The 26,751-nt window shown below is 48.3% G+C and overlaps 12 protein-coding genes across 12 annotated transcripts; 6 read left to right on the top strand and 6 right to left on the bottom strand.

The window, feature by feature from the left end:
* The first annotated feature begins 133 nt into the window (after positions 1 to 133).
* Positions 134 to 1,577, top strand: L228DRAFT_216473 (solute carrier family 25 member 38). The gene is made up of 2 exons (XM_018330115.1): positions 134 to 314; positions 366 to 1,577. The coding sequence occupies exons 1-2, from the start codon at positions 278 to 280 to the stop codon at positions 1,316 to 1,318; spliced, it is 990 nt and encodes a 329-aa protein (XP_018191853.1). The 5' UTR covers positions 134 to 277; the 3' UTR covers positions 1,319 to 1,577.
* L228DRAFT_242750 (hypothetical protein) lies at positions 1,478 to 3,171 on the bottom strand. Its single transcript, XM_018331524.1, has 2 exons — positions 2,051 to 3,171; positions 1,478 to 1,995 (listed from the first exon to the last, which is right to left on the bottom strand). The coding sequence occupies exons 1-2, from the start codon at positions 2,891 to 2,893 to the stop codon at positions 1,789 to 1,791; spliced, it is 1,050 nt and encodes a 349-aa protein (XP_018191852.1). The 5' UTR covers positions 2,894 to 3,171; the 3' UTR covers positions 1,478 to 1,788.
* Positions 3,172 to 4,169: 998 nt separating this feature from the next.
* L228DRAFT_242749 (Prefoldin) lies at positions 4,170 to 5,318 on the bottom strand. The gene is made up of 4 exons (XM_018331523.1): positions 5,203 to 5,318; positions 4,886 to 5,063; positions 4,646 to 4,812; positions 4,170 to 4,594 (listed from the first exon to the last, which is right to left on the bottom strand). The coding sequence occupies exons 2-4, from the start codon at positions 4,913 to 4,915 to the stop codon at positions 4,426 to 4,428; spliced, it is 366 nt and encodes a 121-aa protein (XP_018191851.1). The 5' UTR covers positions 4,916 to 5,063; positions 5,203 to 5,318; the 3' UTR covers positions 4,170 to 4,425.
* A 96-nt stretch (positions 5,319 to 5,414) lies between these two features.
* Positions 5,415 to 6,942, top strand: L228DRAFT_9452 (alkaline phytoceramidase). Its single transcript, XM_018336994.1, has 4 exons — positions 5,415 to 5,801; positions 5,852 to 6,038; positions 6,112 to 6,628; positions 6,678 to 6,942. The coding sequence occupies exons 1-4, from the start codon at positions 5,712 to 5,714 to the stop codon at positions 6,868 to 6,870; spliced, it is 987 nt and encodes a 328-aa protein (XP_018191850.1). The 5' UTR covers positions 5,415 to 5,711; the 3' UTR covers positions 6,871 to 6,942.
* L228DRAFT_242745 (putative toxin biosynthesis protein) lies at positions 6,874 to 8,611 on the bottom strand. Its single transcript, XM_018331522.1, has 4 exons — positions 8,300 to 8,611; positions 8,055 to 8,193; positions 7,884 to 7,992; positions 6,874 to 7,833 (listed from the first exon to the last, which is right to left on the bottom strand). The coding sequence occupies exons 1-4, from the start codon at positions 8,492 to 8,494 to the stop codon at positions 7,014 to 7,016; spliced, it is 1,263 nt and encodes a 420-aa protein (XP_018191849.1). The 5' UTR covers positions 8,495 to 8,611; the 3' UTR covers positions 6,874 to 7,013.
* On the bottom strand, positions 8,575 to 9,301 carry L228DRAFT_235385 (hypothetical protein; the record flags this gene model as incomplete). Its single annotated transcript, XM_018330713.1, has 5 exons — positions 8,575 to 8,636; positions 8,717 to 8,843; positions 8,960 to 9,137; positions 9,172 to 9,182; positions 9,299 to 9,301. 5 exons carry the CDS (start codon positions 9,299 to 9,301, stop codon positions 8,575 to 8,577), a joined length of 381 nt encoding a protein of 126 aa, XP_018191848.1.
* Positions 9,302 to 9,414: 113 nt separating this feature from the next.
* L228DRAFT_216466 (BRCT domain-containing protein) lies at positions 9,415 to 12,014 on the top strand (the record flags this gene model as incomplete). The annotated part of the gene is made up of 3 exons (XM_018330114.1): positions 9,415 to 9,906; positions 9,960 to 11,367; positions 11,421 to 12,014. Coding segments are annotated over exons 1-3 (2,427 nt in total), but the record flags the coding sequence as incomplete, so codon positions are not given.
* An 856-nt stretch (positions 12,015 to 12,870) lies between these two features.
* L228DRAFT_206035 (delta-1-pyrroline-5-carboxylate dehydrogenase 1) lies at positions 12,871 to 14,867 on the bottom strand (the record flags this gene model as incomplete). The annotated part of the gene is made up of 5 exons (XM_018329662.1): positions 12,871 to 13,999; positions 14,064 to 14,132; positions 14,187 to 14,482; positions 14,541 to 14,648; positions 14,709 to 14,867. 5 exons carry the CDS (start codon positions 14,865 to 14,867, stop codon positions 12,871 to 12,873), a joined length of 1,761 nt encoding a protein of 586 aa, XP_018191846.1.
* An 827-nt stretch (positions 14,868 to 15,694) lies between these two features.
* L228DRAFT_9346 (nuclear GTP-binding protein NUG1) lies at positions 15,695 to 17,712 on the bottom strand. Its single transcript, XM_018336981.1, has 4 exons — positions 17,592 to 17,712; positions 17,437 to 17,531; positions 17,120 to 17,377; positions 15,695 to 17,067 (listed from the first exon to the last, which is right to left on the bottom strand). Exons 1-4 carry the CDS (start codon positions 17,602 to 17,604, stop codon positions 15,811 to 15,813), a joined length of 1,623 nt encoding a protein of 540 aa, XP_018191845.1. The 5' UTR covers positions 17,605 to 17,712; the 3' UTR covers positions 15,695 to 15,810.
* Positions 17,713 to 18,800: 1,088 nt separating this feature from the next.
* L228DRAFT_206858 (glycerol-3-phosphate phosphatase 1) lies at positions 18,801 to 19,613 on the top strand (the record flags this gene model as incomplete). Its single annotated transcript, XM_018329693.1, has 3 exons — positions 18,801 to 18,892; positions 18,952 to 19,061; positions 19,123 to 19,613. The coding sequence occupies 3 exons, from the start codon at positions 18,801 to 18,803 to the stop codon at positions 19,611 to 19,613; spliced, it is 693 nt and encodes a 230-aa protein (XP_018191844.1).
* A 3,497-nt stretch (positions 19,614 to 23,110) lies between these two features.
* Positions 23,111 to 23,987, top strand: L228DRAFT_9057 (hypothetical protein). Its single transcript, XM_018336953.1, has one exon. It carries the CDS (start codon positions 23,148 to 23,150, stop codon positions 23,646 to 23,648), a length of 501 nt encoding a protein of 166 aa, XP_018191843.1. The 5' UTR covers positions 23,111 to 23,147; the 3' UTR covers positions 23,649 to 23,987.
* A 524-nt stretch (positions 23,988 to 24,511) lies between these two features.
* On the top strand, positions 24,512 to 26,606 carry L228DRAFT_264704 (hypothetical protein; the record flags this gene model as incomplete). Its single annotated transcript, XM_018334605.1, has 2 exons — positions 24,512 to 24,730; positions 24,798 to 26,606. The coding sequence occupies 2 exons, from the start codon at positions 24,512 to 24,514 to the stop codon at positions 26,604 to 26,606; spliced, it is 2,028 nt and encodes a 675-aa protein (XP_018191842.1).
* Positions 26,607 to 26,751: the final 145 nt, after the last annotated feature.

The raw sequence follows: 26,751 nt of genomic DNA, 5'->3' as shown, positions 1-26,751 counted from the left end.
TGGCTGCTCGCCCTAGCTGGTCTCGCTCATTCCCGTCCACGCATGCGTCATAGACTTCACTGTAAATTCCCGCCTAGTAGTACAGCACAGTACTCCGTACAGTACAGTACCTCTCCAAAGGATAATGGATAAGCGCTCGAATATTTTACCACAAATATATTCCATTCAAACCATACACTTCTTCTCATGCGGGCCATTTCAATGGCGCGCGAGATGTTTTAACATACAGGATCTGGCAAATTAATCACAGAACAACAGCAAAGTTGGAGAGGAAGAGATGTCCGATGGCGACCATGCTCGTTCGCCGTCCTCCTGTAAGCTCCTGCCTCAAAGATCTCCTGTTTCAATAGACTGACGCTTTCTAGCCTTTCACTTTGTTGCCGGCCTAGGCTCTGGTCTACTCTCGGCAGTGTTACTTCAGCCTGCCGATCTTTTGAAGACCCGGGTTCAGCAATCTCGCTCAGCATCTTTAATCGCTACTCTTCAGGAAATATCGAAGGGCCCTCAACCTCTGCAACAGTTGTGGCGGGGCACAATACCTTCTGCGTTACGCACTGGTTTCGGTTCAGCTGTTTACTTTACAACTCTGAATGCTCTTAGACAAGGATTTTCCCACTCAAAGCTTCCACCACCGCGCTCCGATCGCGATGCAAACCCTTCCGTACTTCGGCATTCTTCATCGCTTCCGAAATTGTCCAATCTTGCAAACTTATCTGTTGGAGCTATTGCTAGGACATCAGCTGGATTTCTTATGATGCCAATCACGGTTATCAAAGTTCGGTATGAGAGTAATCTCTATGCGTACCGCTCTCTTTGGGCCGCCGGTTCCGACATAATTACCAAAGAGGGACCAAGAGGTTTCTTTTCGGGATTTGGTGCTACGGCCATTAGAGATGCGCCGTATGCGGGTTTATATGTTCTCTTCTACGAGCAGTGTAAACGGCGTTTGAGCCTCTTTGTTCAACCATCGGTTGCCGCGAATCAGTCACAGGCTCTCGGGGCTGATGGGATGCGGGGAAGCACCTCTGCCTCCATCAACTTTCTATCTGGCATCATTGCAGCTGCACTGGCGACTACTATCACAAATCCTTTCGATGCTATCAAAACGAGAATACAATTGATGCCCGAGGAATACACCAACATGCTCAAGGCGGGAAAAAAGATGATCGGACAGGAAGGTTTCAGGAGCTTATTAGATGGATTAGGGTTAAGAATGACCAGAAAAGCTCTCAGCTCAGCACTAGCTTGGACTCTATATGAGGAATTGGTTCGACAAGGTGGTAAAAAATGGCGTGAGCCCAAGGAACATGTTCTTTGAGCTCAACGTTCCACAATCTTACGTTCCTGAAAAAGGAAGGATGCCGAAACCGGGCCCAGGAAGCGCCTTATACTTGTCTTTTCCTAAATGAAAAAATTTTGGCAGATGTAAATATTTGACTAGAAAGTCTTTTCAGATTAGATTCAGTCCTAATTTCAAGGTTCTCTTCACTCTAGGAAACTTGGAATCGTTTGTTCTACTATTCATGGCTTTGAAATTACCTGAAAGTAACTCTAGCGAACCATGTCCTCGATGGTCCACCCACCCCTATTGCATCGAGGCAAAGAAAGCGTGTCTGATAAAATGGCAATGCTAATTCAACTGCAACATGAGGTGCATCTGCGTAGAATTTGACTGGAAAAAAATGTGACTTCAAAGATTGATAGCACGACTGATACTTAAGCAAGGCAATATCGAAAGGCCATGAGCATGTCGCAATGTAAATGCTCTAGCAGGGGAATAATTGATACCTACCTGAAAACATCGAAAAAGCTAACTCTGACTGGGGCCTTTTTCTTCACGACCACAGGCTTGGGGGTAGTCCGGATTTCCTGAATATGGGTTTTATGTATTTCCAATATTTCCTTTTCTTCCCTAAGTCTCCGCGTGTGGTCAAACAAGACTTCTTGCTCATGCTCTGGGACCCACTGTTTGATCACGATGTAATCTGGATTGAACTAGAAAAATTGATTCAGCATGGGGCACCAGCAGTATGAGTATACTAAGACTTACTGCATCATATTCCCATGGCAATTGGTAATAGTCCAATGTCTCCACTAAAAGATGCGCCCGATGGACTTTCACCCAAGTTTGCTTGGACAAATCTACAAGAGCAGGCCGTTTGTCGTGGTTAACAATGGCAGTAATTTGATCGTCAGACACTCCAAAGTTTGTCAAGTCTTTGCGGACACGTTCCAGATATTCTTTCTCCGCGCTTGCTTTTGCAGCTTTCTCCTTCTCCTGCTGCTCCTTTTGCCTTTCCTTGAATTCTTCAATGGCCTTTTTCTTGACCGCATCTTCCTTCTCGGCTGCTTCTTTTCGCGCCTTTTCTTCCTTGGCTTGCTGTAATAGCAATTCATCCTTAATCCTTTTCTCCTTCGCTTCCTCTTCTTCCTTTTTCTTGATTTCATCGAGCTCCTTCTTGGCCTGCTGATATTCCCAATAGAGCGGGGATGGATCACGCGAGCCAGGGTATTGTATTCTCATACGGGAACGTGACCGAGAATGCTCCCGCCAGCGAACAGGGCTATGCGCGCGCTCATCCCAGTCATCGTCATCAAAATCAAAGTCTGGCCCAAAAGCACTGCGAGGCCTGCCCCGTGACCGTGCTCGCCGGGGAGATTCCTCTCTCTGGGTATTATTTATGATGACCTGAGTCGGCGGCGCAGGACCACGGCCAATTGAGCTTGAGCGGCGCATGTTAGTAATGCCAGGGGTCAGAAGCGGGCCGGACGGTCCAGTATAGTAATACGCGGGTTCGCGGTTGTAATGTTCGCTGCGAAGCCGCGAATGGTTGCGAACCGGAGGGCCGCCGCGGGGTCCTTCAACATAGTCATACCCCCCTCTGATATCCATGGCCGTGGGTCGCAGATAGAAGACGAGATAATAGCAGACTAAAGGAATATGCGGTTCCGCGAACAAGAAGAAAGAGAAAATGAAGGTTGCTAACAGATCAACACGGAGCCTGTAGTAATGAGCGATAGCATTCAACCGGAAAGGAAATAGATTAAATGTAAACGGGTCGTTAGAGGAAAGCCTCTTTTTAAAGCAGTATGTAAGCACGAGCATGCGTGGGAGTAATATAGCCGCCCGCCATCGCGCCAGATCCTACATTTCGCAGAGAAGACCCAAGTCATGCCGCCTAATGGAGCGTGCGCAGTAGTGAAAGGGAAGTCCCCGCGGTCACACCCCTGTTGCGCTGGTCATGCATCCCCATGCGGCACGGACGTATCCAATGATTGCGGCTTGATAGTGGGACAATCAAGCAATAACGATGCGCACCCTCAGTGTCATTGGGTGGTTTGGGATCTACTTGGAAAATGACTGACGCCTGACTAGACCCAAGACGTCGAGGCCTGATTCTCAGCCTGCCTCCAGCCCTGACTTCTTTGGCAGTTAATGTCCGTCACCCCAAGGGGTTTATCTGTCTGCAGTCGTACATCTTTATGGTATCTAATTGACCGTGCAAACGACTTATATAATTCCTCCGTTTCGCTATCTCAAAGCTAGCGTATTTAGTGTTTTATTGATAAACTGACTTTGCTCTGGTGTTTCGGGCAGTCGTTCGCTGCTATCAAATGAGTTTGTTCATAGAGGACTATTAGTGTCGCATGGTGCACAATTGCACCAACGCCAAACCCAAAAAGACCCAGACGCCTCAGACGGTGAAACCGTTACTCTGGGGGGGGGGTCTTGCCAGCAGCAGTACTACTGTTCCCTGGATACCATCCCCAAAGCTTTCCCAAGTTTCAAGTCTTTAACTTGAAATTTTCCATCATCAATCGATCGTTATCATAGTAACGCAGGTGCCAGATTTCAGATTACCATATTTGGGTTAATACCATGGAAAAGAAGAGATCTTACGCGTGTGACATCCGGACAAGTTTTGCCGATGAAGATTCGAGAAAGCTACCTAAGGTATCCCAGTGCCTCTACAAGAAGCCCATGAATGGTACATACCTTTACTATCGTTCCTTTGGACGGGGCAAACATAAGATGGGGTCTGATTAGGAAGAGAAAGCCAGGGAAGCGAACATATTCAACCCAATTCACTTAGGTAGGTGACAAAACATCGATGGAGCTTTAATTCGGAAAGTATTTTTATCTTCAGTGATATCATCTTATAAGTGAAGTCCGTATCTGCTTTTTCTTTTTCATGTCGTAGTCTATCCACTGCGCCAAAATGATGAGCCATTCCCATCAGGTAGTAGTATAAGTTTCGATCATTTCTTGATTCATGCATTTTCGAGAATCCCAGAAAGTTTGGTTAAGAAAAGCACGCTAGCTGAAAAGGAAAAACGGAAAGAAATGATATAAATAGACAGATGTTGGAATAGAGAAAATTACGGCTCTAAAAAGAGTCGGCAACAGCCCAAACCTTCGTCTGGTTAGGATCGACCGGTTGCTTTCAACATATGCTCAATATGATCTCGACTGTTTTTGTGTGTTGTCTCCAAATACTGGAGCTTCTTTTCCAGGTTGTTGATATCGGATTTCAACTCCTCCTTCTCTGCCGCCAGTCGATCCTTCACATTCTCTAACGGGGTAAGTACGAACCTGTAGATGCTCTTTAGAAAATCGTTTCTAGAATTGAGTGTAATTGCATACATTTTGCCAACCCCTTCATAAACCTTTGTATCCTTAGGCAGTGTGGTTGCTTCATTCGCCGTAAGCTCTTGTAGCCGCACATCCCTTTGCTTGGCAGCAATCTGGGTTCGGACAATGCCGATCTGTTGTTGCGAAACAACAGCCCGCGTTTCAATTTCCTGAGCCAACTGTGAAGCACCACATCACGTCAGTCCGCTTCGGCCGACAGAAAAATGGTACGGCGCAAGGATCTCAACCTGCCTTTTGTAAAGCTTCCGGCGGAATTGACATAATGTAATCACAAAAGTGGTCCGAATGTGGTTGTGGCACGGAAGATCAATTCTTTTGTGGTAGTTGCTGATAACCGCATAAAAAGAAGGATTGAAAAGAGAGGAATTCCGAACGTCTAGGTAGAATGTCTATGCACGACTTTCGAGGACTAAGCTCCAAGTTAGCGTTAAATGCTCTGCTATGTAAGTGATTGTTGAGGACTTGTAGCAATGTTGGCCAGGGACAGGCCTGATGGTAGGGGCAGAATATTGAAAACATGATGCTGCAAAACAGAGCGGGTGACCAACCTCCCAGATGAAATATTTTTCTGCGGAAGGCAAATTGGCGGATCCCGTAAAAACAGCCAAGTGCGGAATATGAGTTAATATTACTGTACAGCGATATCCCGAGCCTTTGGACAGGGGGATCAAGGAATACTGAGTATTAACATAGGCGTCGGAAAAGCCGAGAGTTAACTTAGTTGATCTAAGCTCCGATCCAGGTGGCCCAGGCGAAACAGCCGTGCCGTCATCCGCCAGGCCGCCCACTCAGGAACCCTTTAAAAGAAACGGCCTTTAAGCTCTGGCCAAGCATAAAAGCTTCCACTCCGCTGCATCCAGCGTACTGATTGTGGCGGGGCCCCTTTCTGGTGTCGCATGCATCTCGAAGTGTGCTCCTCCTTCATTCTTCAAAAGTGCAATACTCGCGCTGTGGTCTTATCCCGATATCCTCGCGTTCGGATATATAACGGTTATTTATATCCGCTAGGCAATTTCTGAATCACTCGATTTGATCCACAGCTCGAAGCCTCTGGAAAATGCCCTCATGGCTACCTTCACTACCGTATCCTCCCTCGAGCCGCGGATACTGGCATCCGGTGACATCAACAATCAATTGGTGCGAAGAGGTATGTTGACCGTCCTTTCTAGCCCGGGCGGAAGATAACCAGAGCTGCAGGATTATTATGCCACCATTTACGCTGCAGAAGTTATTAATACCCTTACGAATCTTCTATTTCTCTACCTAGCATATAAAGGGATCTCGAACTGTTGGACTCAAGGACATGACAGCATCTTTCTGGTAACCTTCGTAGGTTATTTGTTAGTGGGTGCCGGCAGCTTTCTTTTCCACGCCACCTTGAAATGTACGTCACTTGGCCAGTCTACACTACTAAGGGCTGGGAGCAGACACTGACTCTCACTTTCGCGCGGATACAGACCCAATGCAACTTGTTGATGAGCTCTCGATGATATATACGACGTGCCTGATGTGCTATGCGACTTTTTCCTACGCAAAGACTCGTTTATACGCCTTTATTCTCGCCATTGCCCTTGTTTCACTTGCTCTTTTCATCACATTGTACTATCACTACCTTCAGGATCCAGCGTTTCATCAGAATGCATACGCCATTCTCACGGCAGTAGTCCTCCTGCGAAGTATGTACGTCATGGAGATTAGCATCCGACCCTCACTACGTCGAAGGGAGGCAAATCATAAAAAAGAAGAAATTGAAGGCTCGCTCAGTCGTGAGACAATTCAGGAACAGGATAGAAAGGATCGCAGGGACGAAGTGATCCTGAAGGATATGTGGACCATGATTGCTTCTGGTCTCTCCATATTTCTGGGAGGATTTGCGATCTGGACATTAGATAATGAATATTGTTCCAGCTTAAGAAGGTGGAGGAGACAGATTGGTCTCCCTTGGGGCATTCTTTTGGAAGGCCATGGATGGTGGTAGGTCACGCCCACTCCTTGCTTGATCATGATACTTATTGAATGGTAGGCATCTTATGACTGGCATCGGGGCCTACTTCTACATTGTTTGGGGCATCTGGCTACGACACTGCCTCAATGGTCGACAGGAAGAGTATATGATGTACTGGCCCCGTCTGTACGTTCTTCCGGAAATACTTCGAAGGGAGCACGAGCCGGCCTTCCATGATGGTACTATCACTAAGAAGGAAAAATCCAAATGATTGACTGCGTTGCGATCTGATTACAAATACAGAAGTCTACCCCAAGACGAAGTGTTGAACGGAACTTGCAATGACAGGGACCGATACTGTGTACGGAATGTGATGCACCATCATGGATTAGTGAGATACCGCAAATTTGAAGATCATAGCTTAGCAATATCAATTCCAGACTTAGGTGGCAGTCTCCCAATCACCTTTATCCACTCAGAACTTATCGACGATTTCTCCCCCTTTACTTTAGAATACCACATTCTTCCGAACTCTTCCTCCTGTTCTCTCCATTGGCGTAGCTCTTTGTTTATCCACTTATATGATATTTCTGCGCAGCTTTCCACGGCTTCCATTGGAAGGAGATGACCAAAATTCTCTAGGACAATATTCTCAACCTTACCCTTTTTCGCCCCGCCGCTTCCTTCTAAACCGGTGCCTGTGAGTTCCATCATCTCGGCGCGAGATTTTGGGGAAGACATGACCGACTTTCCGCCGAAGACAAAAAGCACACTTGGACGAAGGAATGGGAGATTTTCGTACATATAAAGTGGCTCTGGCCGATATAAACCATGTCTATTATGTTTCATCAGTCGAGTAGAAGGGCTAGAATCTCGGGAATCTGAAAATTGAGGACGGAGATAAGTAAAGGATTCCTGATGTTTGGTGGTCGTCAGGGTCACCGGTGTGCGCCCTAGAGCCGAGGAATCGTGTGGATATAATTTCGTGGGAAGTTCTCGCAATCCATGCTCCAAAAACAATTTCAATACTCTGGCGTCCCATTGCTGAAAGAATCGATTTTTTGCAATTGCAGCAGCCGCGTCTTCATGGGACGGCCACAGGTCACGACGAAAAGTGGATGCTTGAGCAAGAGCGATCGTCGCACTTTGAGGGAAACCATGCGGAGGCAATATGGTTGGATCTAGCAGGATCAAGCTTGAGAGTAGTCGTGGGTGAAGTAGAGAGAGACGTCCGCTGGAAACACATTAGCCCGATCTCCAAATATCAAGAAGCATATCTGATACAGTTGACAAGCACCCATACTATGACCTATTCCAATCAAAGGCCGCGGCATTTGATCACGGAAGAGGTTTATCATATGAAGAAGATCACGAGAATGATCATCCCACGAAGCTGGCAAAGTTAGAATATCAAGGACGCTGGCCCTGGCTAGCTTTGTCAGGCCGCAGTCTTACTATCATCTCCTATTTTATCCTCGTTCAAGATTCCGCTCTCGCCTTGATTAGAGACATCGGCTATCCAAATGCCCCTTATGTTGAAGCCATTGTCGCTTGATTTATGGAGAAGTTCATCCCACATAGGCTCAAAAAGTTCCTAAGAGTAGCCTTAATAACTAGCATTACTGAAACAAAATATGGCGGCGAAGAGGGTGGAGAATATGGTGAATAATGTAAAGTGAAGAAATCTGTTAAGTAGGCACCTTTGGAAAGCCATTTCCGTGCGCAGCAAGGATGGTGACATCGCCAGGTTTGGGGGACAAATTATTGCGAGGGCAGTATTGCTTTACCACCAAGTGCAGCATATCTTCCTGAGCATTTGAGGTGGCACGCGGATACTCCCTGATATGCTGACATGGGACTTCATGCTTATGAACAACGAATGAAGATGAGGACATGGCTGGAAGGAAAATGGCGGGCAAACAAGTACGTTTAAGATGAGCCTTGACCAAACACCGTGGTCGAGAAACGTTGGAGTTCAGAAGATACAGAGAGATGGTCGCCTCGAAGTTCCATTCAAGCTTATTAACTGGCTCTTCGCTGATTATGAGAAATATTTATCAATTTCATCTCTATTTTATATAGGTGGATACCAGGGATACTCACAATGCCACACATACACACTTCCAAAGTGCTATAGCCGAGGTCTGCGGCAGACACCAGCATGCCACAGAACCGTGTCTGTACAGTTCCCTGAATAGGTTCTACACAGTCATTGAATGGGCGAATCACACCTTCCAGCGTAATCTTGAAATCAGACAACTCAGAAGCATCCCCTCAAAACCGAAGAGCCATTTTTGGTAGAGTTTCTCTCCTCCCGCGAGATTTCTGCTGCCTAAAGAGTTCTGTTTATATAAACTTACTTCTGAGAATTCGCTTTCCCAAAGCGGAATTTTGATTGCACTTAACATAGGCGAGGCGAAGCTGAGCACCCAAATGTAGGCAAGACGCGTCCCGTATAGTGACGCGAACACCTTCGCTCTCTGTTCGCGTTGCATGGACATGGTCCACTCACTAAGCAAGTAAGGATAACGACACCGGCTATACAAGGGTGAATCAAGTTAATCAAACTTACAAAGTCGCATACTGCAATGATTTAGAGTTGACTCTTCAACAATTCTCCGCAACACTCCGCAACATACAATCTTGTGGCCCACGTTGTCCAAGGCCCATCGACTCTTGCTACTTCACATATGACACACCATGGCAGACGAGAGTATAAAAGGTTTGGTGCCCGTGGAAGGGAAGCCAGAAGGGATCTTTGCACAAGTTCGATTTGGGATCGTATATGACCACGGCTCCAATGCGGGTTGGATGGACGAGGTCTTGAATCTGTTCCCTTGGCCAAATTTCTAGGCTGACTTTTCTGCTAGCTCAGACGAACAATGGAGCAGAATGGCGGGATTTGCACTTCGCCTTTTCAAATCGGAGAACAAATGCGGCTTGAGCACATAACACATATCATCTCCTCGACCTCCGATTTTCCAGAATATTTTGCCGCGATTGATCGCCTAATTTCCGTGGTCAAACCAGAGTGGGTTCACGCCTGCCTAGCTAAGAAGAAACTCTCGAATCCTAGGCAATACAGCCCTGATCCCCGTCTTTTTCTCTCAGGGGTTACAATCTGCTGTGCGGATATTCCTACAGGTGATAAAGATGCTATAATAGGCGGCGTCCTGGCTACAGGAGGCCTATATTCGAATCAAGTCACCAAACTGGTCACCCATATCGTAGCTTTAACGGAAAACAACGATAAATGTCGGATAGCTCAAGCCAAACGCCTCAAATGCAAGACGGTTTTGCCACACTGGTAGCCAGAGTCCCAACAGCACTTTCTCTATTTGAATGCTTACTTGTGGACAGGTTCGATGATTGTCTTAAACTCGGTCGAAGAATTGACGAGCGGCCATACATGCTTCCTAATCCCGAGGTTCTCCTGAAAGGTCCGGAGGAGCCTGTGCGAATTTTAGAAAATACAGATATCTATGGTGCTTCCTCACCTCATGCCGGACGTCTGCCAACTCCGACGGGCTCGGTTGGTGTCCAGCGTCGCGAGTTAACAGTGTTCCAAGGAAAGAAGGTAATGCTATCACAGGACCTGGGTATTGGAGGCCACCTTCGAGGGACAATTGAAGATCTGATTACTCGAGGTGGCGGCTTGGTTACTGGAAGCATCTACAATGCCGATATTCTTGTCTGTCATTACCGAGAGGGGAAAGACTATGTGATCGCTTCCCGGGCTGGCAAAGACGTTGGCAACCTTCCGTGGCTCTATCACCTCATAGCGCATAATAGTTGGACATCCCCAATGCGCAGGCTTCTTCACTATCCGCTAGCCAAAACTGGACTGCCAGGTTTCAAAGGCTACCGTGTGAGCTTGTCGAACTATAATGGCGAGGCCCGTATATACCTCGAAAACCTCATCAAAGCAGCAGGTGGCGAGTTCACGAAGACGCTCAATCAGGATAACACACATCTCATCTCGGCTCATACTGTCAGCGAGAAATGCATAGCAGCGAGAGAGTGGAACATTCCTGTCATTAATCACCTTTGGCTCGAGGAAAGTTATGCTGCATGGCGCGTTCAGAGCTTAACGACCTCCCGGTATACATGCTTCCCTCCGAGAACGAACCTTGGGGAGGTCATTGGCCAAACTGAAATTGATCGGAATGCTATTGAGCACTTTTTTTTCCCTGGAGGCCCGGAGAGGATCCTACTGGATGAATCAGGGAAGGTCTTAACTGGAAAACACCAGACGCAAAAGAAGTCTTCGAATTCTCTGAATGCAGATGACAAATCTCACTCCTTTCCATCAGATAAAGTGCATACGCTGTCGTCTCAGGATGAGGCAATCCGCGCGGGAACGCCAATGCGAAACGGAAGAGTGGGTGCAAGGGCCGCCACTGGTTTGACGCCGTCAACACCCCGTACCGGCGGCGAAGGAAAAGAAAACGAAACGCCTTCAACTGTCGGCAGCCGAGGAGCGAAGGATCGTGCTGTGGCGCGACTTCACGACCTCGCGCCTGATATCGCTCTATACGAAAAGGAGAAAAGGAGGCAAGGAGGCGTTATATTTGGAGGCAGAAGAATGAGCGACCAGGATTCATCTAGGAAGAGAACTGCAAGCAGCGAGTTTGAACCAGATATGACAAATGCTGAAAAGCATGATCCAAAGCGACCGAAGAAGGGCAGGCCAGCAGCCACAATTCGCTTGCTCATTACTGGGTACAAGAGATGGGTGGAACATCCTAGAAAGGAGGATGAGGATCGAGTGAGTTTGAAGTCAGTCGATTTTCCCTCAAATTCATACTAATGGCCTTTAAGAGGCGCCTCCGAGACTTAGGTATTTTAATTATTCAGGATCCAGCTACGTGCACACACCTTGCAGCCCCGCAAATTCTGCGAACTCAAAAGTTTATCTGTTCGATAGCAAGCGGGCCTACGGTAATCTCTACCGACTTCGTTGACCATTGCCTAGAAAACGGCGAGCTGCTATCTCCAGAAGCCTTCTTGTTGAACGATCCAGAGAAGGAGCGCCTCTTCGATTTCAAGCTAAAAGATGCAATTTCGCGCGCAAAGTCCAACAAAAGGGGTCTTTTAAGGGGCCGAACAATATACTGCACTGAAAATGTACATGGCGGATTCGGCACTTACAAGAATATTATCGAAGCGAATGGGGGTCATTGCCAACTATACCGTGCTAGAGCAGGTGCAACTGCCCCTTTGCGGAAAGCAGCGCAGGGAATTGAATCCAATGGCATCGAAGGCGAGTTGGCTTATTCCTATCTTATAAGCGACCCTAGTCCGGAAGAGAAGCGGCTTTGGAATAGGTTTGAGGATCTGGCTCGTAAACAGGGGAGCACTCCAAGGATCGTTAGTGCAGACTGGATCTTAAACGTAGCAATGTCTCAAACGCTAGTATGGGACAAAAGTTATCTCCATGTTGATTCTGAGGACGACTCTAACTAAGACGAATTTCTGCTTCACTAAGTCAGCATAAGTTTGCACCCATTTGGGCTAAGTCGAGCAGATAGTCGATTTGATAAAGCAAATAAAGGAGCTTATTTCGGTGAGAGGACGTCATAGCCCTTTCCTAGGCATTTTAAAGTGCATGGATATTTGAGAGGCTCGCTAGAACCATTTAACTTTGCTTTGGAGTATGACCTGTTGCAGAACACGAGGTCCCAGTTCGCCGACAAATAGAGACGCAGGTGCTAATGTATTTATACTATAGCAAAAACGAAGCTTCTATAGTACAAATAATCTTGAATAGGAGCCAGAGTAAATTTATGCATTGCAACGCTGTATATGCGAAGGAGATAAATCACTTCCCTATGATGAGCATCCAATATTTGCATTCCACCGCATTTACGGTTCGTCATTTCCTTTGGCGACTCGATGGTGAGTTGGAAGACCGGGGGCGGCATGTGTATAATTCGAGGGGCTAACTGCCTATTGTAAAGTTTTTCTGTTTGAACGACTCATTTTTAAGCTCTACCTAATGTAGGCAAGAAGTCAGAAAGAGGGTGGAAAGGGGCAGAAATAGGGATTTACTTGCGTAAATGAGGGACTACAGAATAGATTCACCGGCCCAAACGCGTGTCACTGTGACCTTGACTCTAACAACTTGACCAGGTTATAGGTACATGAGATGATTTCATTGCAAGATTTGAAGGGGGAAGAAATTGCTATTGAACCAATTCCAGAATGTTGACCCTTAAAATATCAAAACCCTTTTAGAACTCCCGCTTTGCTTCAAAAATAAATAAGTATCTCAAATCTGATTGCTGGGGTATGGTACTTCATAACTGCCGATAAAGTCTTCTTTGATGGACCGCATGCTCACGAATCGTGCAAGAATGTTTTGGCTGCCTGCTTTGTCGTTGGTGCCACTGGCACGCGCGCCTCCGAAAGGCTGCTGGCCTACAACAGCACCCGTGCTCTTGCAATTCACGTAGAAATTGCCAGCTGAATTTCGTAAAGCCTCCTCAGCGAACCTGATGGCATGCCTGTCGCGAGCAAAGATGGAGCCGGTCAAAGCGTAGTCAGTGGCAGCATCAATGACGCGGCAGATATCACCGAAAGACTCGCTACTGGAGTCGTCGTAGACATAGACCACAAGAATGGGGCCGAAAAGCTCCTTTGACATCAGGGCATGTGCAGGGTTGCTCGTGACATAGATAGTCGGATGAATGAAGTAGCCCTTGGAGCCATCATATTTACCGCCGACAAGGAGCTCCAACTCATTGTCATCCTTGGCCGCATCAATGACACCCGAAAGCTTCTTAAACGATGGTTCGTGGATGACTGGGCCAATGAAATTTTCAAACGCTTCGGAGTCTCCAATCTTGAGCTTCTCTGTCTCTTCAATAAGGCGCGACTTGACGGCGGGCCAGAGCGAAGCAGGGACATAAGCACGCGATGTAGCACTGCACTTCTGGCCTTGAAATTCGAAAGCGCCGCGAACCGTGTTAATAACGGCATTCTCGACGTCGGCGCTGGGGTGCAGCAAATGGAAGTTCTTCCCGCCTGTCTCGCCTACGATGCGCGGATACCCTTGATACTTACCTTCTGCAACATTGGACGCAATCTTCCCGTAGAGAGAGCGGAAAACAGCAGTGCTACCAGTATAGTGTAAGGCCGCGAATTCACGGTGGGAGAGGACGACCTTCGTGACTTCTTCAGCATCCCCAGGAACAAATTGCACCACGTCACGCGGCAGGCCAGCTTCAAGGAGAATCTGATAGAGCAACCAGTTCGATGCAATTGCTGATGGAGATGGCTTCCAAAGGACAACATTTCCCAACAAAGCAGGAATGGCCGGAAGGTTGGCAGCAATGGCGGTGAAGTTGAAAGGACTAATTGCGTAGACAAAGCCCTCTAAAGCACGATACTCGACACGGCTAACTTCCAGTCAGTATTTATGTTCAGATTGTATGGGGTTATTGAAATGCAGTTTTGCCTTACTTCCAAACACCTGGCGAGTTGTGAACAGGTTGCTGAGCATAAAGCTCTTCGGCATACTTTACGTTAAATCTGTCATGCGTCAGATCAATGACAAGCGCAAAGTCTCGGGGCAGTTCATTCTACCTTAAGAAGTCACATGTCTCTGCTGCAGCATCAATTTCGGCCTGAAAGGCGTTCTTTCCTTGGCCCACCATCGTCGCTGCCATGAGCTCATAGCGGTATTTTCCAGATATCAAATCCGCGGCCTTCAGAAAGACTGCAGCTCGATCGGCGAAAGGAAGTGACTCCCATGATGCCTTGGCTTTCAGAGCCGAGTCGATAGCCTGGGAAACTTCTTCGGCGCTGGCGTTTGAATATTTTGCAACTGCGTCCGCATGAGACGCAGGATTGAACTGAGTTAGGACGGATTTATTGTTCACCTGCATGCCATCTTTAGCAAGGAGCTATTTGTAACATATTCAAACAAGCCTTACATACCTCCTTACCACCAACCACAATGGGAACCTCAAGCGGCGCTTTCCTCTTGAAGGATTTTACTGCGGAGGCTAATTGTTCTCGCTCGGTCGACCCTTTGGCATAATGTTTCTATTTTCACAATTAACGTGATGTTACAATATGCGGAGATTGGGGTCGGAGAAAGCAAACATTCGGTTCGTTGGACACGTTGGGGACACTGAAAGTAGCTAATGTTGCAACTGCATGACCATGAGGCTTGCATCCAACAGCTGAACGAATGGTATATTGTTGCAAGGCAGTCACACTGCGACCAAGGCCGCCAGAAAGAGCCGATCTCGGTAGAACCATGAGGACCGTCGCAGAAGCAGTTGAATAGCTGTCTTAAAGTTAGGGACTCAATAATTGTTCTTCTTTTCGAGCAGTGCCAATCCTTTTAATTGATATGTGACGCCGTCTCTGCCTCGTCCGCTTCAGGCGAGCTTTATCTGTCATCGAGTAGTAGGTATTCCGTATGCAAGGCAATTGTAGTCTAGTTCGGCTTGCGTCGGACCGATGGGCGATCAGATAGCAAACAATCGGCTAACCTTGGATAAGCTCGGTGCTGGGCCGGGGGGTTCAACCGGATGGGAGAGGGCGAGATATCTGCGCGATTGTGGATCCCGTGCGGGAAACAAAACACTGGCGAGGATAACCGTAGACAACCAAATACCTTCCGACATTGTTGTTTTACGAACCGATACCATCCTATCACAACCTCCTCTAAGATCTGATGTCCGTCGACTGAGCTTGGGAGAAGATCCTCAGATGTGCCTTGTTATAGGAGAAAGAAATCAAAAATAAAATTTACACAAAAATGCAAAAATACTGGCTTAGCTCCTGCATTTATGAATGACTGAGAATTCAAAGCCCCCCATAAATTTCCTTTTTTTCAAGCGCACATTACTACGACTATTGAGTCGAAACCCTTCCAGTTCTTTTTTGATGATCGTCAATTTCAAGATTTCCTTGCTCTGTCAAATCAGCGATGTAGCCTTCGCAAAACCGCGTGGTCATCAGTAGTGCTTGAGCTTTTATTTTCATTTTTCCCCCAAAAAGAAATGGCACGTGAGAGACCAGAGGTATAGCATTAATTTGCCTGGCGGTATACATTCGACGAACAATTATCTAGTCATAAAACAATCTGTTTAGTCTTGCCCTAGCTATTCACATCAGCCTTCAGTTCGGTTCGGATGACCTCTGCCCACCACGCCTAACGCCCGAAAAAGTGCATCTTGTAGAATCTCGCATTTTATCACTGCATCGTCTCTTCTGCACTATTACCATCGCCATCGCCCCACAGTCCCTCAAGCTGAAACTCTTTAGCCCACTCAGTGACAATCTCCTTCTGGTCAGGAACGACTTCATCAGCCTGACCTTCCTTAATCTCCGAGCCGGCAGGAGGGGCAGCGACCATTTGAAGGGTGGGTGCTTCGATCCATCCTTGAATTCTACCATCTCTCCAGTCGGTGATCACCGTGGTTGCAGCGCTGTTCAAGTTCGGAATCCCGCCTTTACCGAGACGTCCCCGTTTTCGCGCAACTTGGGTTAAGAAATCTGTCGTAACGTCGCCGCCAAAGCTCATCAAAGGAGGTAAACCATACACGTCAAGGAGCTTCTGGAAAAGTTCTTGCGACGAAGACAGCCTGCGAAGCAACAAAGAGACAGCTGGCACAGGGTCTTCAATCTGCTTTGGAGGCACCGCGTTCAAGAGCACAAGGCGAGCCTGCTCATCGACCTTCGAAGCCTTGGATGCTTCAGTAGAGGATGGAAACACTATTCCAGGGGAGTCGAGCAGCTTAAGTTTGCTATCAAGCTTTACTTCGCGCAGACTGGTTGTGACTCCTGCCTCAGCACCTGTTGGGCACGCGGACGCCCTTGCGCCCAAACGCGAAGTGAGGGCGTTGATTACCGAGGATTTTCCAACATTGGGATATCCGATAACGCCAACTGAAATAGAACGTTTCAATTGCTTCGAGTTGGAGTAGGACTTCAGGGCCTTGAAAAGGGCTTCCGAAGTTCCTTTGACAGTAAGCTGTTTGTGATTGAACGTGTGCGCATTAGGTGCGGGATTCGAAGCGCGGAGAGGGAGCGTTGGGAAATATCGTCGTAGATGGGTCATCCATGCTTTCAGTACATTTGGTGGAATAAGATCAATCTTGTTCATGATGAGAATGAGGCGTTTCTCTCCTCCTTCGGCAGCCATAACCATGCGTTCTACTTCCTTTGATCGGGTACCCTCTGGATCGCGTGCATCAAGAACGTAGAGCACAACGTCAGCTGCCTCAACAACTTGTTTGAATACCTTGTCAAATGCTCTGCGTGACGAATCTTTCCTTGTCGCAGGTGCTGACATGACCGGTGCTCCATCGTCATCATATCCGAGGCCATCCCATCCGGCTTCCTCGTCTTCGTCCATTTCACTCGCATCATCGATGCCGTGGTCCTGCACGTACTCAGCCGCACGCGCTTTAGCAGACGCAAGAAGCGCGGCCATTGGATTGGAATCGCCCTTTTGATAATAAATTAGCAAAATGACATGAGAGCAGTAAGATTTGCCTTACATCGTCATCCTCGATCATCTCGTCCGCAGAGAACGCCTCGTCCTCTTCAGCCATAGGCTCATCATCCATTTCCTCTCCAACTTCCTCAGCATTTTCAGCCAGGCCTTGTCTGCGAGCTTTAGCCTCCTCTCGTTTCCTGGCAATCTCCTCCTCTTTTAATCTTTTCTTTTCTTCAATGTCGTGAAGAAGTTTATCCTTGTATGGAAACAAGTTCGGGATTCCGGGGTCTTTCTTGAGACGCGACCTCCATTGCGGGTTCTAAAGGTATTATAAGCCCAAAGTGTTTGATGCAGATTGGTATGTGAGACGGCAATTACATTTTTGGCTTCCTTTCGCTGTTTCCGTTGTTTTGCTGCGCTCGCTTTCTCAATCTTGTGGCGCAAACGGACCGGTGTCCGCTTCGACTGGCGCTCTGATTTTCGTTTTGTCAATCCAGATACTTGTATAAGTTCGAAAAGAAGCGAGCACTTACTTGGCCTGACCATTTTTTAATGACGATAGCAGGTGGTTGATGCTATCTAAAATCCTGACAATAAAAAGTTGCCGGTTGGGTAGAAGATTTCGCAGTTTCGCCGAAAAACCGAAGATGATCCGAGCATGTGGTAACTTAAACGAGACAGGCGCGACTCGCTCTGGCTCGCCCCAAGTTGTGAAAGACATTTCACCTCGCTCCATCTGCCAAGTCCACTTGTCTACGGTGTACATTGGCTTCCTCTAATGGAAAGAAAGAATAGTTGACCACAATTTCTGCACAATTATCAATTCTGACCTGGTTTGAATTTTGTACCAACCAAAAAGTAGGCTTTCCCCCTCCCCCCCCAATTTTTGCCTAGCATTTGACAGAATGAATTTATGCATATCAACGAACATAATATCTTGGCGGTATTAGGCAGAATTTCATAGAACTTGATTATGATTTGACCATGATTTGATCCAGAATTTCAATGCTGCATAAGCATACTTATTCGCAAGTCAAAATCTGCTAAACAGTACATTATAGAACAAATACTTGCTTCTTATTTTTCTTTTGAGCCTGACTCTGGAAAGATATTTACTTTTCTCAAAGACACTACTTTTTTTTGACAGTAAATATGAAAAGCTCCAGTAGGGGAGAAAGTAATTGGTGAATTACTTAATGTAGGACTAGGAACTTGGCATTAAGGTGAACGATGCATGAGGTTACAAAATATCACAAATATCATTCAAAACTCGTCTTGTTCCCTTGCAAACTGCACGCAGCTACCACATATGCGTGGTTCTGCTGGCATTTTGTACATTTTAGAAAATTCAACTAATGCTTAACTTAGGTCTTTTCTTCTACGTCCGCGACAAGATTATTGGCCGTCTTCACCTTGCCCTAGCCATTCTTAGTTACTGAGCGGTGTATAGCCCAATATGGTTATTTCCGCCCCACCCATCCCTTTATAGGCAGTTGCCGACATCCAAGTGTTGCAACAAACAACGAGCGAGGGATTTTACAGATTGAAACAGCCAATGATGGGCTGAGCTACTGTCTGTGCAGAGTCATAGGTTCTCACAAACGAGCACGTACGATCACAGCTATGACTATAAATACTTGCGAGTACAGTGCATATGTTCGGTGAGATTTCGCTCATAATAGTTTGCATATACATATCTGTAAACTATGTCGGGAATAGCAGCGCAATGTCAAAACACTGAAATGGTGAAGCGATATACCTGCAAAGGTCTGCTCTTCGACATGGATGGCACCATTATCGACTCAACGAACGCCATTGTCAAGCATTGGCATGAGTGAGGACCCGAATATGACAAAATTTATGACTTCTTTTATCTTCTAATGAAACCTATAGAATGGGCAAGGAACTGGGTGTAGACCCCAACGTTATTTTGGCAACTTCTCATGGCAGAAGATCCATAGACGTGCTGAAGATTTACGATCCGTCTATGGCCACCCCAGAGCGTATGTGGATCACCAAAGCATTGAACGACCCTATTTCAGCGCTCATACGATTTGTGGACAGGCGTTGCGCAGGTTGAAGCCCAAATTCCTAAAAGGTTTGGACGGGACGCAGAAATGATCCCTGGAGCGCGAAATCTGATCGCTCTATTGAACGAGGCTGGAGCATCGTGGGCAATTGTGACCTCGGGTACTCGACCATTAGTTCAAGGCTGGTTGGACGTGCTTCGAATCGCGCAGCCTAAGCACGTGGTAGTGGCTGAAGATGTTGAGAATGGTAAACCTGATCCAGCCTGTTATCGACTTGGCCGTGCACGCCTTGGACTCTCAGCAGAAGCCGCCACCCTAGTCATAGAAGATGCACCGGCCGGGATTCGTGCTGGCAAAGCGGCCGGCTGTCAAGTCGTCGGATTAACCACGACGCATTCTGCCCAACAGGTTAGGGAGGCAGGTGCAGACTGGATTATTCCAGATTTGCGCAGCATCACTTTCCTAGGCCAAGACAAGGATACCGGTGATTTGCACCTAGAAATCAAACATTTCCTGTTGAGCTAGACTGAGTCTAGTTAGAAGAGTGAGTGAGGCAATGGATCAGTCAACGGTCACGCCCAGACCACCACTCCCTCTCCAACAAGTTTGAAGTCTCTCCACTATACACGTCGATGGGTCAGTACCATCCGTATTTCCCTCGAAGATCCATTTACTTGCATCGAGCCACTTTGGTTGGTGCAACGCATTATCTGAGGGGCAGGGAGAGGGAAATGAACGGGCCAGGGGAAAGAGGGGTAGATTACCCACATAGGTAGAATTTTAGAATTAGATGCCACACAGGTTCAGACGAATTGCAAGAGAGGAAGGCAAAAAGTAGATGAAGGCGTGCACTCCGTAAAGTGGGAACATGGACTCGAAAATGTTCTAAGCCAAGATGGAAGAATCACCCGAACGCAATTGTGGAACGAACGGCGGGTTACAAGGATGAGCCTAGCAAATGATGCCCATAACGTTGAAGAGACAGTTAAAGAGGGTCTGGCGAAGGCTTGTCCAGAAGCGAGCTGCAAATCATGATCTCCGCCATGGTCGAGGTTGTAGGGATTACTTGGCTAGGGTGGGATGACAGACAAGGGACTTGTGTCTTCGCCACAGATGGCGCGAGAAAAAAAGGAGTGCGCCTTTGCACAGGACGGTCGAGTATCTATCGATCGGACCGGCCCGCAGAACAATCTCGCGCTCGAACCAAATCTGCCTTGGCGAAACAAAGCCATTGTACGGGGAAAACACAACCAAGTGATTGAGCGAATTTTGACGAGCAATCTTGTGGGCACAAAATAATGGCAGGCATCATGCATAATCAGAAGTGTCATGCCTCTTGTGCGGTCAATACAATACTGACTCAGAACAAAGAAAGGACGAAGTAGCGAAAAAAAAAAAAAAAAAAAAAAGTCCTCAACGCTTGACCACACAAGATTCATTTCCGGACAATCCATGCCTACTATTCCTCCTGAATCATAAAGGTTTGGGAAGCTAGCCATGTTCTGAAGATGCTATGCATGCATCTACCGCAGTAGTTGATCATGGCTTGACTGCTCGAGGGCATCTTGTGCTGCAGTCCAGACGGCTTCTATGTGGTCTACCACTTCGATCATCATTCCTAAGCGGCTAGAGCTTTACAGCCAGCGGGCCGCTCTTCCAGCCGGCAGTTAGAGGGCGATAAAGCAGCGCCATGCCATGGTCTATTACCTCTCCCGGAGACGATGGCGAATACGCCTGGTTGGGATCATGGCCAGCTCGTACAAGGCATGCAAAGTTTTAGGCACCTATCATATCTAAAAAGAGCTTGCATGGAGTTGTACACAACATCAAGAGCGCCAAGGTACACTGATGTCTGCTCTAGGCGCAAGGGCGACGATATCGTCCCTTGAACTCCCGAGACACCCCGCCGAAGGCGTGCTCCTCCGTATGCATGTGTCAGATATCTCCGTACATCTGATTGTATCTCGTGATTTTCGACTCCATTTTGGAGCCATTACATCGAAATCATGAAACTTTAGGCAAATGTGTCAACTGTAAGCTCTACTCTGACGTTACGTGGTGGAGCAAAAAGCCCATGTTTTCAGTGTCTAATTGTGCGGCATCAATAATAATCCATGGCTGTCTATATAACAGGCAAGAGTGTTACCTACGAATTATACTGTACATTGTCAACGATGGGGTTAGTCTCTAACACCTACCTGCCTAAGATTCGCATCATCGCTAGGACTTTTTGCTGAACAGATGATGATGCCAATTGGTCCAGGAGGGGAAAAGTGGGGAGCGGTTAAACGGGGAACCCCCGATCAACTCCCTTCGATGCACTCACGACGCGGAATTGGACTTGGAGTTTGTGGCTCTGCGGTCAGGGATGTGCCAACCTCTAGCGTTGGATGAGTGCTCGTCGCGTCTGCGGTGGTGCACCTGGTCTAACCCAGACAAGAGCTGGCTCTCAGCTCCATATCCACTTTGGGGTCTGTGAGGTGTTGCTCCGCAGAGTCGGTCTCCCGCCTCCCGGGGCAATTTCGACCGATGGGGAAAGGTAGATGCGAAGTGGGAAATTGTGGAAGGAACAGAGGTCAGAGGCGGGACAACTCACCACCAAATCATTACCTCTGCCAGCTAACTCACCAAAGCATGTTCATTTGCTGCAAGCTGATTTGTCGTCCAGCGCCCCATTGACGCATACCTGCTGACGAGATCTAATACCATTTTCTGAGCGACCTTGGGCCGCCATTTTCGTGCATGTAGGGAATGGAAGAATAGAAGGCGTGTGCCTCTTTCTACTCGATCTCAACCGCCGGTAAGCTTCTCTCCTCTTTCCCCATTCATGCGCAATGCCCCAGGAGTCAAGGAGAATGTGAAATATATCGAGTGGAGCACTTATCTCAAATGTCAGGTAAGAGTAGAACGTAGGTAGCGAGGTCAGTGCATTAGCGAGTACCTGCCACTCCAGCCCGTCGGAGCGGCCTTGTATCGAGACAGAAGCAGATACGAAGAAAACAAGGACGAACTGGTCCTGAGGTCCTGAGGTCCTGAGGTCCCACGGTCCCACGGTCCCACGGTCCCACGGTCCCACGGTCCCACTTCCAAGGTAACGCTAAGTGCAGTATGCGAGATGAGGTACGGTATACCTAGAAGACACAGAAGAGAACAGATGTGCGCATGGAGAAAGCACACATTCTACGGAGATACCAGCGCTGAAGGCTTCTGCCGAACACTGGTCACAAGAGATACTTTGATTGCTCGACGCCGGTGACGTACTGCACAGCGCATAATACTGCCACTTTGAAGCTCTTTTGCCAAAAGAGCTCTTGGAAAGGGATGCCACACCGGCACTATTCGGAAAAAAACAGTCGAAGAAATCAAGAGGGATGTCACGGAGCACCGCGGTAACATTGAATTGCAATACTCTTCCTGAGGTAGCCCAGTGGTGTGGTGATGGACATGAAGAAATCCTAATCAGTTGGGGGCCGAGCTCTGGCCTCTCTGGTTGTGGCTCAGGGGTCTAGTTACCCGTTCCTTTTTTAAAAGGGCCCTAGTGTCATCCCAAATAGCATCCCTCGCTGACGCCGTGGCTCGCTCGGGACGTTGTATGATTCGACCAGTGCGCCATGATTTGACACGGCTGGTCTGACCTGAACTAATGACGATGAACGCTCAGGTCGCCTCGTCCCTGGTGCTAGTCTCTTTTAAGGCCGTTAGACATCATGGTCCGACGGAACTTTGACAGGCGAACGACGATGATGGATCAACGTCGTTCGAGGCAAGGACCACGGTCTCAGCGTAGGCCTTGACGCCCGCTTCCAACTGCCGCAGGTCGAGAGACAGGGAAAAAGGGAAAGAGATAAGCCAATTTTGCGTTGTTTTCCTCCTAGGGGATTTTTTTTTTATCTTTTCGCGATTCGCTGCTTTAATTCTACTGCTGTTTTGATACCAAGCCGTCACGTTTCCAATTGAGCACTCTCCGGGCAAGAACGTGCAAGTGATTATGCATGGTGTGTCGTCGTGAATACTTCAGATATGCGCAAGTAGATTGTCGGTGTACCCAACTGTTTTCCCATGTTTCTTCGCCATATGGGACACTTCCTACATTGGGGGTCCTCATCTCCACTCAATCTCCTTTGGTGTCCTTTTTCGCGCGCGCTCGCACACTCTCGCCCTCTTTTTCTCCCTCGTCCCCTCTCTCTGTGGTGCCTTTCCCCCACCTCCAAGCGAAGCCCACTTCCATTGGGGGAAAGAGCTAAGTCGGCCATCGGTCGTCCCGGAGTCCCCACCCTATCCCGTATCGTCTCTCTTGTTCTCCTTTGTTGGCTCCATATGCTTTCCACCATTCTAAATCACCACCCCCTCGTCACCCTCGTCCCACCCCCCTTCCCGCCCCGACAGCGGAGGGATCAAGGTTCTCGTCGGGATGAGAGCCGCTGTACGTCCGTCTCTCGCTTGTGCCTTGGTCGCTTGCAGATAGTGGGAGATCGCCCCACGGAGCGTGTGCTTGATGAAGACATGACAGGGGTTTTCAGAGAACAACAAGCAGCACGACATGGATCCGCTCCAGCATAGCATCGACCTGACTATTCTACGCTCGTACTCTGTAGCTACCGCTTTTGCCCAGAAGCTAGAGTAAGTCAGTGTCCCTCGCCCCAGAAAGTGCCCAAGTAAACTGTCGATCGTGGCCGATCCTGTCGACGGCGGTTCCCGGGGGTTAGGCCAGCATGGGGTCTTGAGGCCGGACGCTCTTTCCGCAGTGGTCTCGGCCGCGGTGTTGCGCTCGGGGGGAAAGAGAGGATTCAAGGTCCGCAGCGACCAGGTGGTGCAATCAGATGCGGTACACCATCTCTTGGCCCAACCATTCTGGCGGCCGCTCTACAAAGGCACAAAAACTAAGCCAGCCTGCAGACGCGGGTGTAATGATGCCGACCCATTCAGAAACACTAAAAAGCCGATGTCCCTTCCCCCCCTTTGCCCTTCATCTTGTTCTCGAGATTTGATCATTCTGGTCCTTGAAATTCTCTCTCTCTTTTTTAGGTGGCAAATCCAGCATGTACTTTTCTTGACCTCGTTCTTGTCGTTTTGAACACCACCTCTTGAAATCTCCGCCATCTTGACCGCAGTGGACACAACCGGTGGTCCCCGAGCACGAAATTGCGAAAACGTTTCATTTGTGTTTGTTGTGTAATCATCTGCGACGAAATTGAAGCATCTCGTGGAAGCGAAACTGGATCTCGATAAAGCACAAGCTCACATAAGTCGGGTCCCGCTTCTTACCTGCTCCTTGCGAATACTCTCCTCCATCTTGTAAAGACGCGCAGTTCGCTCTTCAACTCGGCTTGCATAGCCATACCGCTGTTCACCTGTTGGCATCACCCTCTGCTGACCAGCGGATAATTCTCTCTCATTGGGAAAAACCCGGACCCGGGAAAGATATGGCTTATATGAGCATGATGCCAGAAAAGGCCCAGGGAATGGCAACGAAACCCAATGGAGCCGAGGAACATGATGATGCGGATACATCATCTCGCCCTCGTCTGACTCGAGAGCAAGTCTGGATGCTGGAAAAACAATTTCAGATACATCCGAAGCCAAGCAGCGACATCAAGCGTCGGCTGGCCGAGGAGGCTGGCCTGTCCCTCCCTCGTGTCGCAGTACGTCTTATATATATCTCTCCAATACCCGATGCTTTGGCCGTAACACTAATCATGTGTGCTCTAGAATTGGTTCCAGAATCGGCGAGCAAAAGCCAAGCAGCAGAGGAAGCAGGGAGAATTCAAGCTGCTTCAGGCGGCCAGTGGCCTGACGAGCCCTGGCTATGGTGCCAGCCATGGCCCTGATATTTTCACCCCTATTGAAATGCCACCAGAGCTTGACTTGACTCCTACATGGCAACATGGCGGCCAGTTGGATGATCAAGCAACTGGGTTGACCAGCCCCTGCCAACTTGGCTCGCCCGCCGAACTTGACTATGGCTTCCTTACCCAGCATTCCAATATGTCTTTGCCTTATCTTAGTGATCACAGCGGGTACGCCAGCTTTGCCGCGAGCGAAACTTCCTCGCCCACGCAAGAGAAGAATATGTTGTACATGCATGGCCTGCATGCAAACCACTCAACATCAGCGGGCTTCCCTCCATCTGCCTTTTCGGATTATGGCAGCAGTAGGAACTCGTCAGTCACATGGACCCCTGCTCAGCAGATTGATGACCCATTCGACTTTACGGACTCAATTCCGCAGCTTGAGCAGCTCAGTAGCAATTCCTCTTTATCGAGAGACTCGGTTGAACAGGAATGCTATGCTAATTTTCAGAACCCGACTGAAATCAACCAACTACAGCAGGCTTTTCACACTGCCAGCTTCCAGTACCAGACGGCTTCGGGTGAACCGCTGCACCAGCAAGAGCAACAATTAATCTACCATAGCCATTTGCCACAGGGACAGACTCAACACTTCCAACCTGTTTTGGCTGCCGACGGGACGTTCGATGCCGACGGATCCATTGTCATAGCACATCCCGAAATTTTTTCGGGAAGAAATTCGCCGTCCGACCTCATCAGCACTTTCAACGCCGTTGGGATAGAGCCAGATACGACTTTGAGCCCGCCGTCCAGAGAGTCGGAGGTGTCATTGGATCTCGCGGCTCGCAGAAAACGACCGCGACCGGCAGCCCTAGGACATGCTGCGCTAAGGACACATTCGTATTCGGGCACGACGCCTGCTTCTCCTGCTGGCAAGGGCTCTTTTCTTGGCTCCAACGCGCCGATGCGGCGTATTCGATCTACCAACAATATCAGTCTCTTGCGAGGTCGCATCCAAAAAAACTTGCCAGGTTCAGCGCAACGCTCCCCTCTTCCTTTTTCTACTTTTGCGGATGCTGGTGCATTTGAAAGAGGCTACTTCTCGGGGCGGACGCCGACGACCTCCAACCCGATGCCCACTCCTACAGGTAGTTTTGCGCCGCCAACGCCAAGGTCACCTTCTAGAAATGGTGCTGCACGACCCGAATATGGAATAGTGACCATGGATGGGAACCAACCGTTGGTACTTGGTCATGGATACTCCAGCAGTATGGTCCATCCGGCGCTAGACCTGGAGACTAGTCTCGTATCACCGCCATCTACTCCCCTTGAGCTTGAGCTTCAAGCCAGATTCCAGCGGTATGCTCTCAATCATCAATCACCCCCACAATCTGCAGGACTTCAGATGCCTTATGGGATGGGCGAGGGCCCAATAACCTCTCCTACTTTTACATCTTTCCCGACGGCAATCCACATGCCTCAGCCTACCTACATGTCGCCAATTGTGACCGAGGAGACGGAGCAAGCAAATCATCGCGGGAATGAGAATCGAACGTCCCAGACAACTGAGCGCACTTCTGCTGGGAAGAATACTACCAATAATAAGCCTGCCCCAGAGCTTCTCTTCCATCAATATACCCCGACCCACAAGGCTCCGCCACCTCCTCGAATGTCTCCTCACAAGCCACGAAACTACATTTTTACCAATCAAGGACCGGAAGATTTCTGATTAGATTAATTGGCTGGGTCGCCCTCATATATTCTTCATGCAAGATACTTCTTATGGATTGTAACATGTTTCAACATTTTTATTCATTTTATACCTATTTTCCTTTGGGGATTTTCAAGCCATAGACGAGAGGGATATCACGCAC

The sequence above is a fragment of the Xylona heveae genome (genome assembly GCF_001619985.1).
Source record: "Xylona heveae TC161 unplaced genomic scaffold L228scaffold_1, whole genome shotgun sequence".
Taxonomy (NCBI): Eukaryota; Fungi; Ascomycota; class Xylonomycetes; order Xylonales; family Xylonaceae; genus Xylona; species Xylona heveae.
This window is presented reverse-complemented; position numbering and strand designations above follow the sequence as displayed.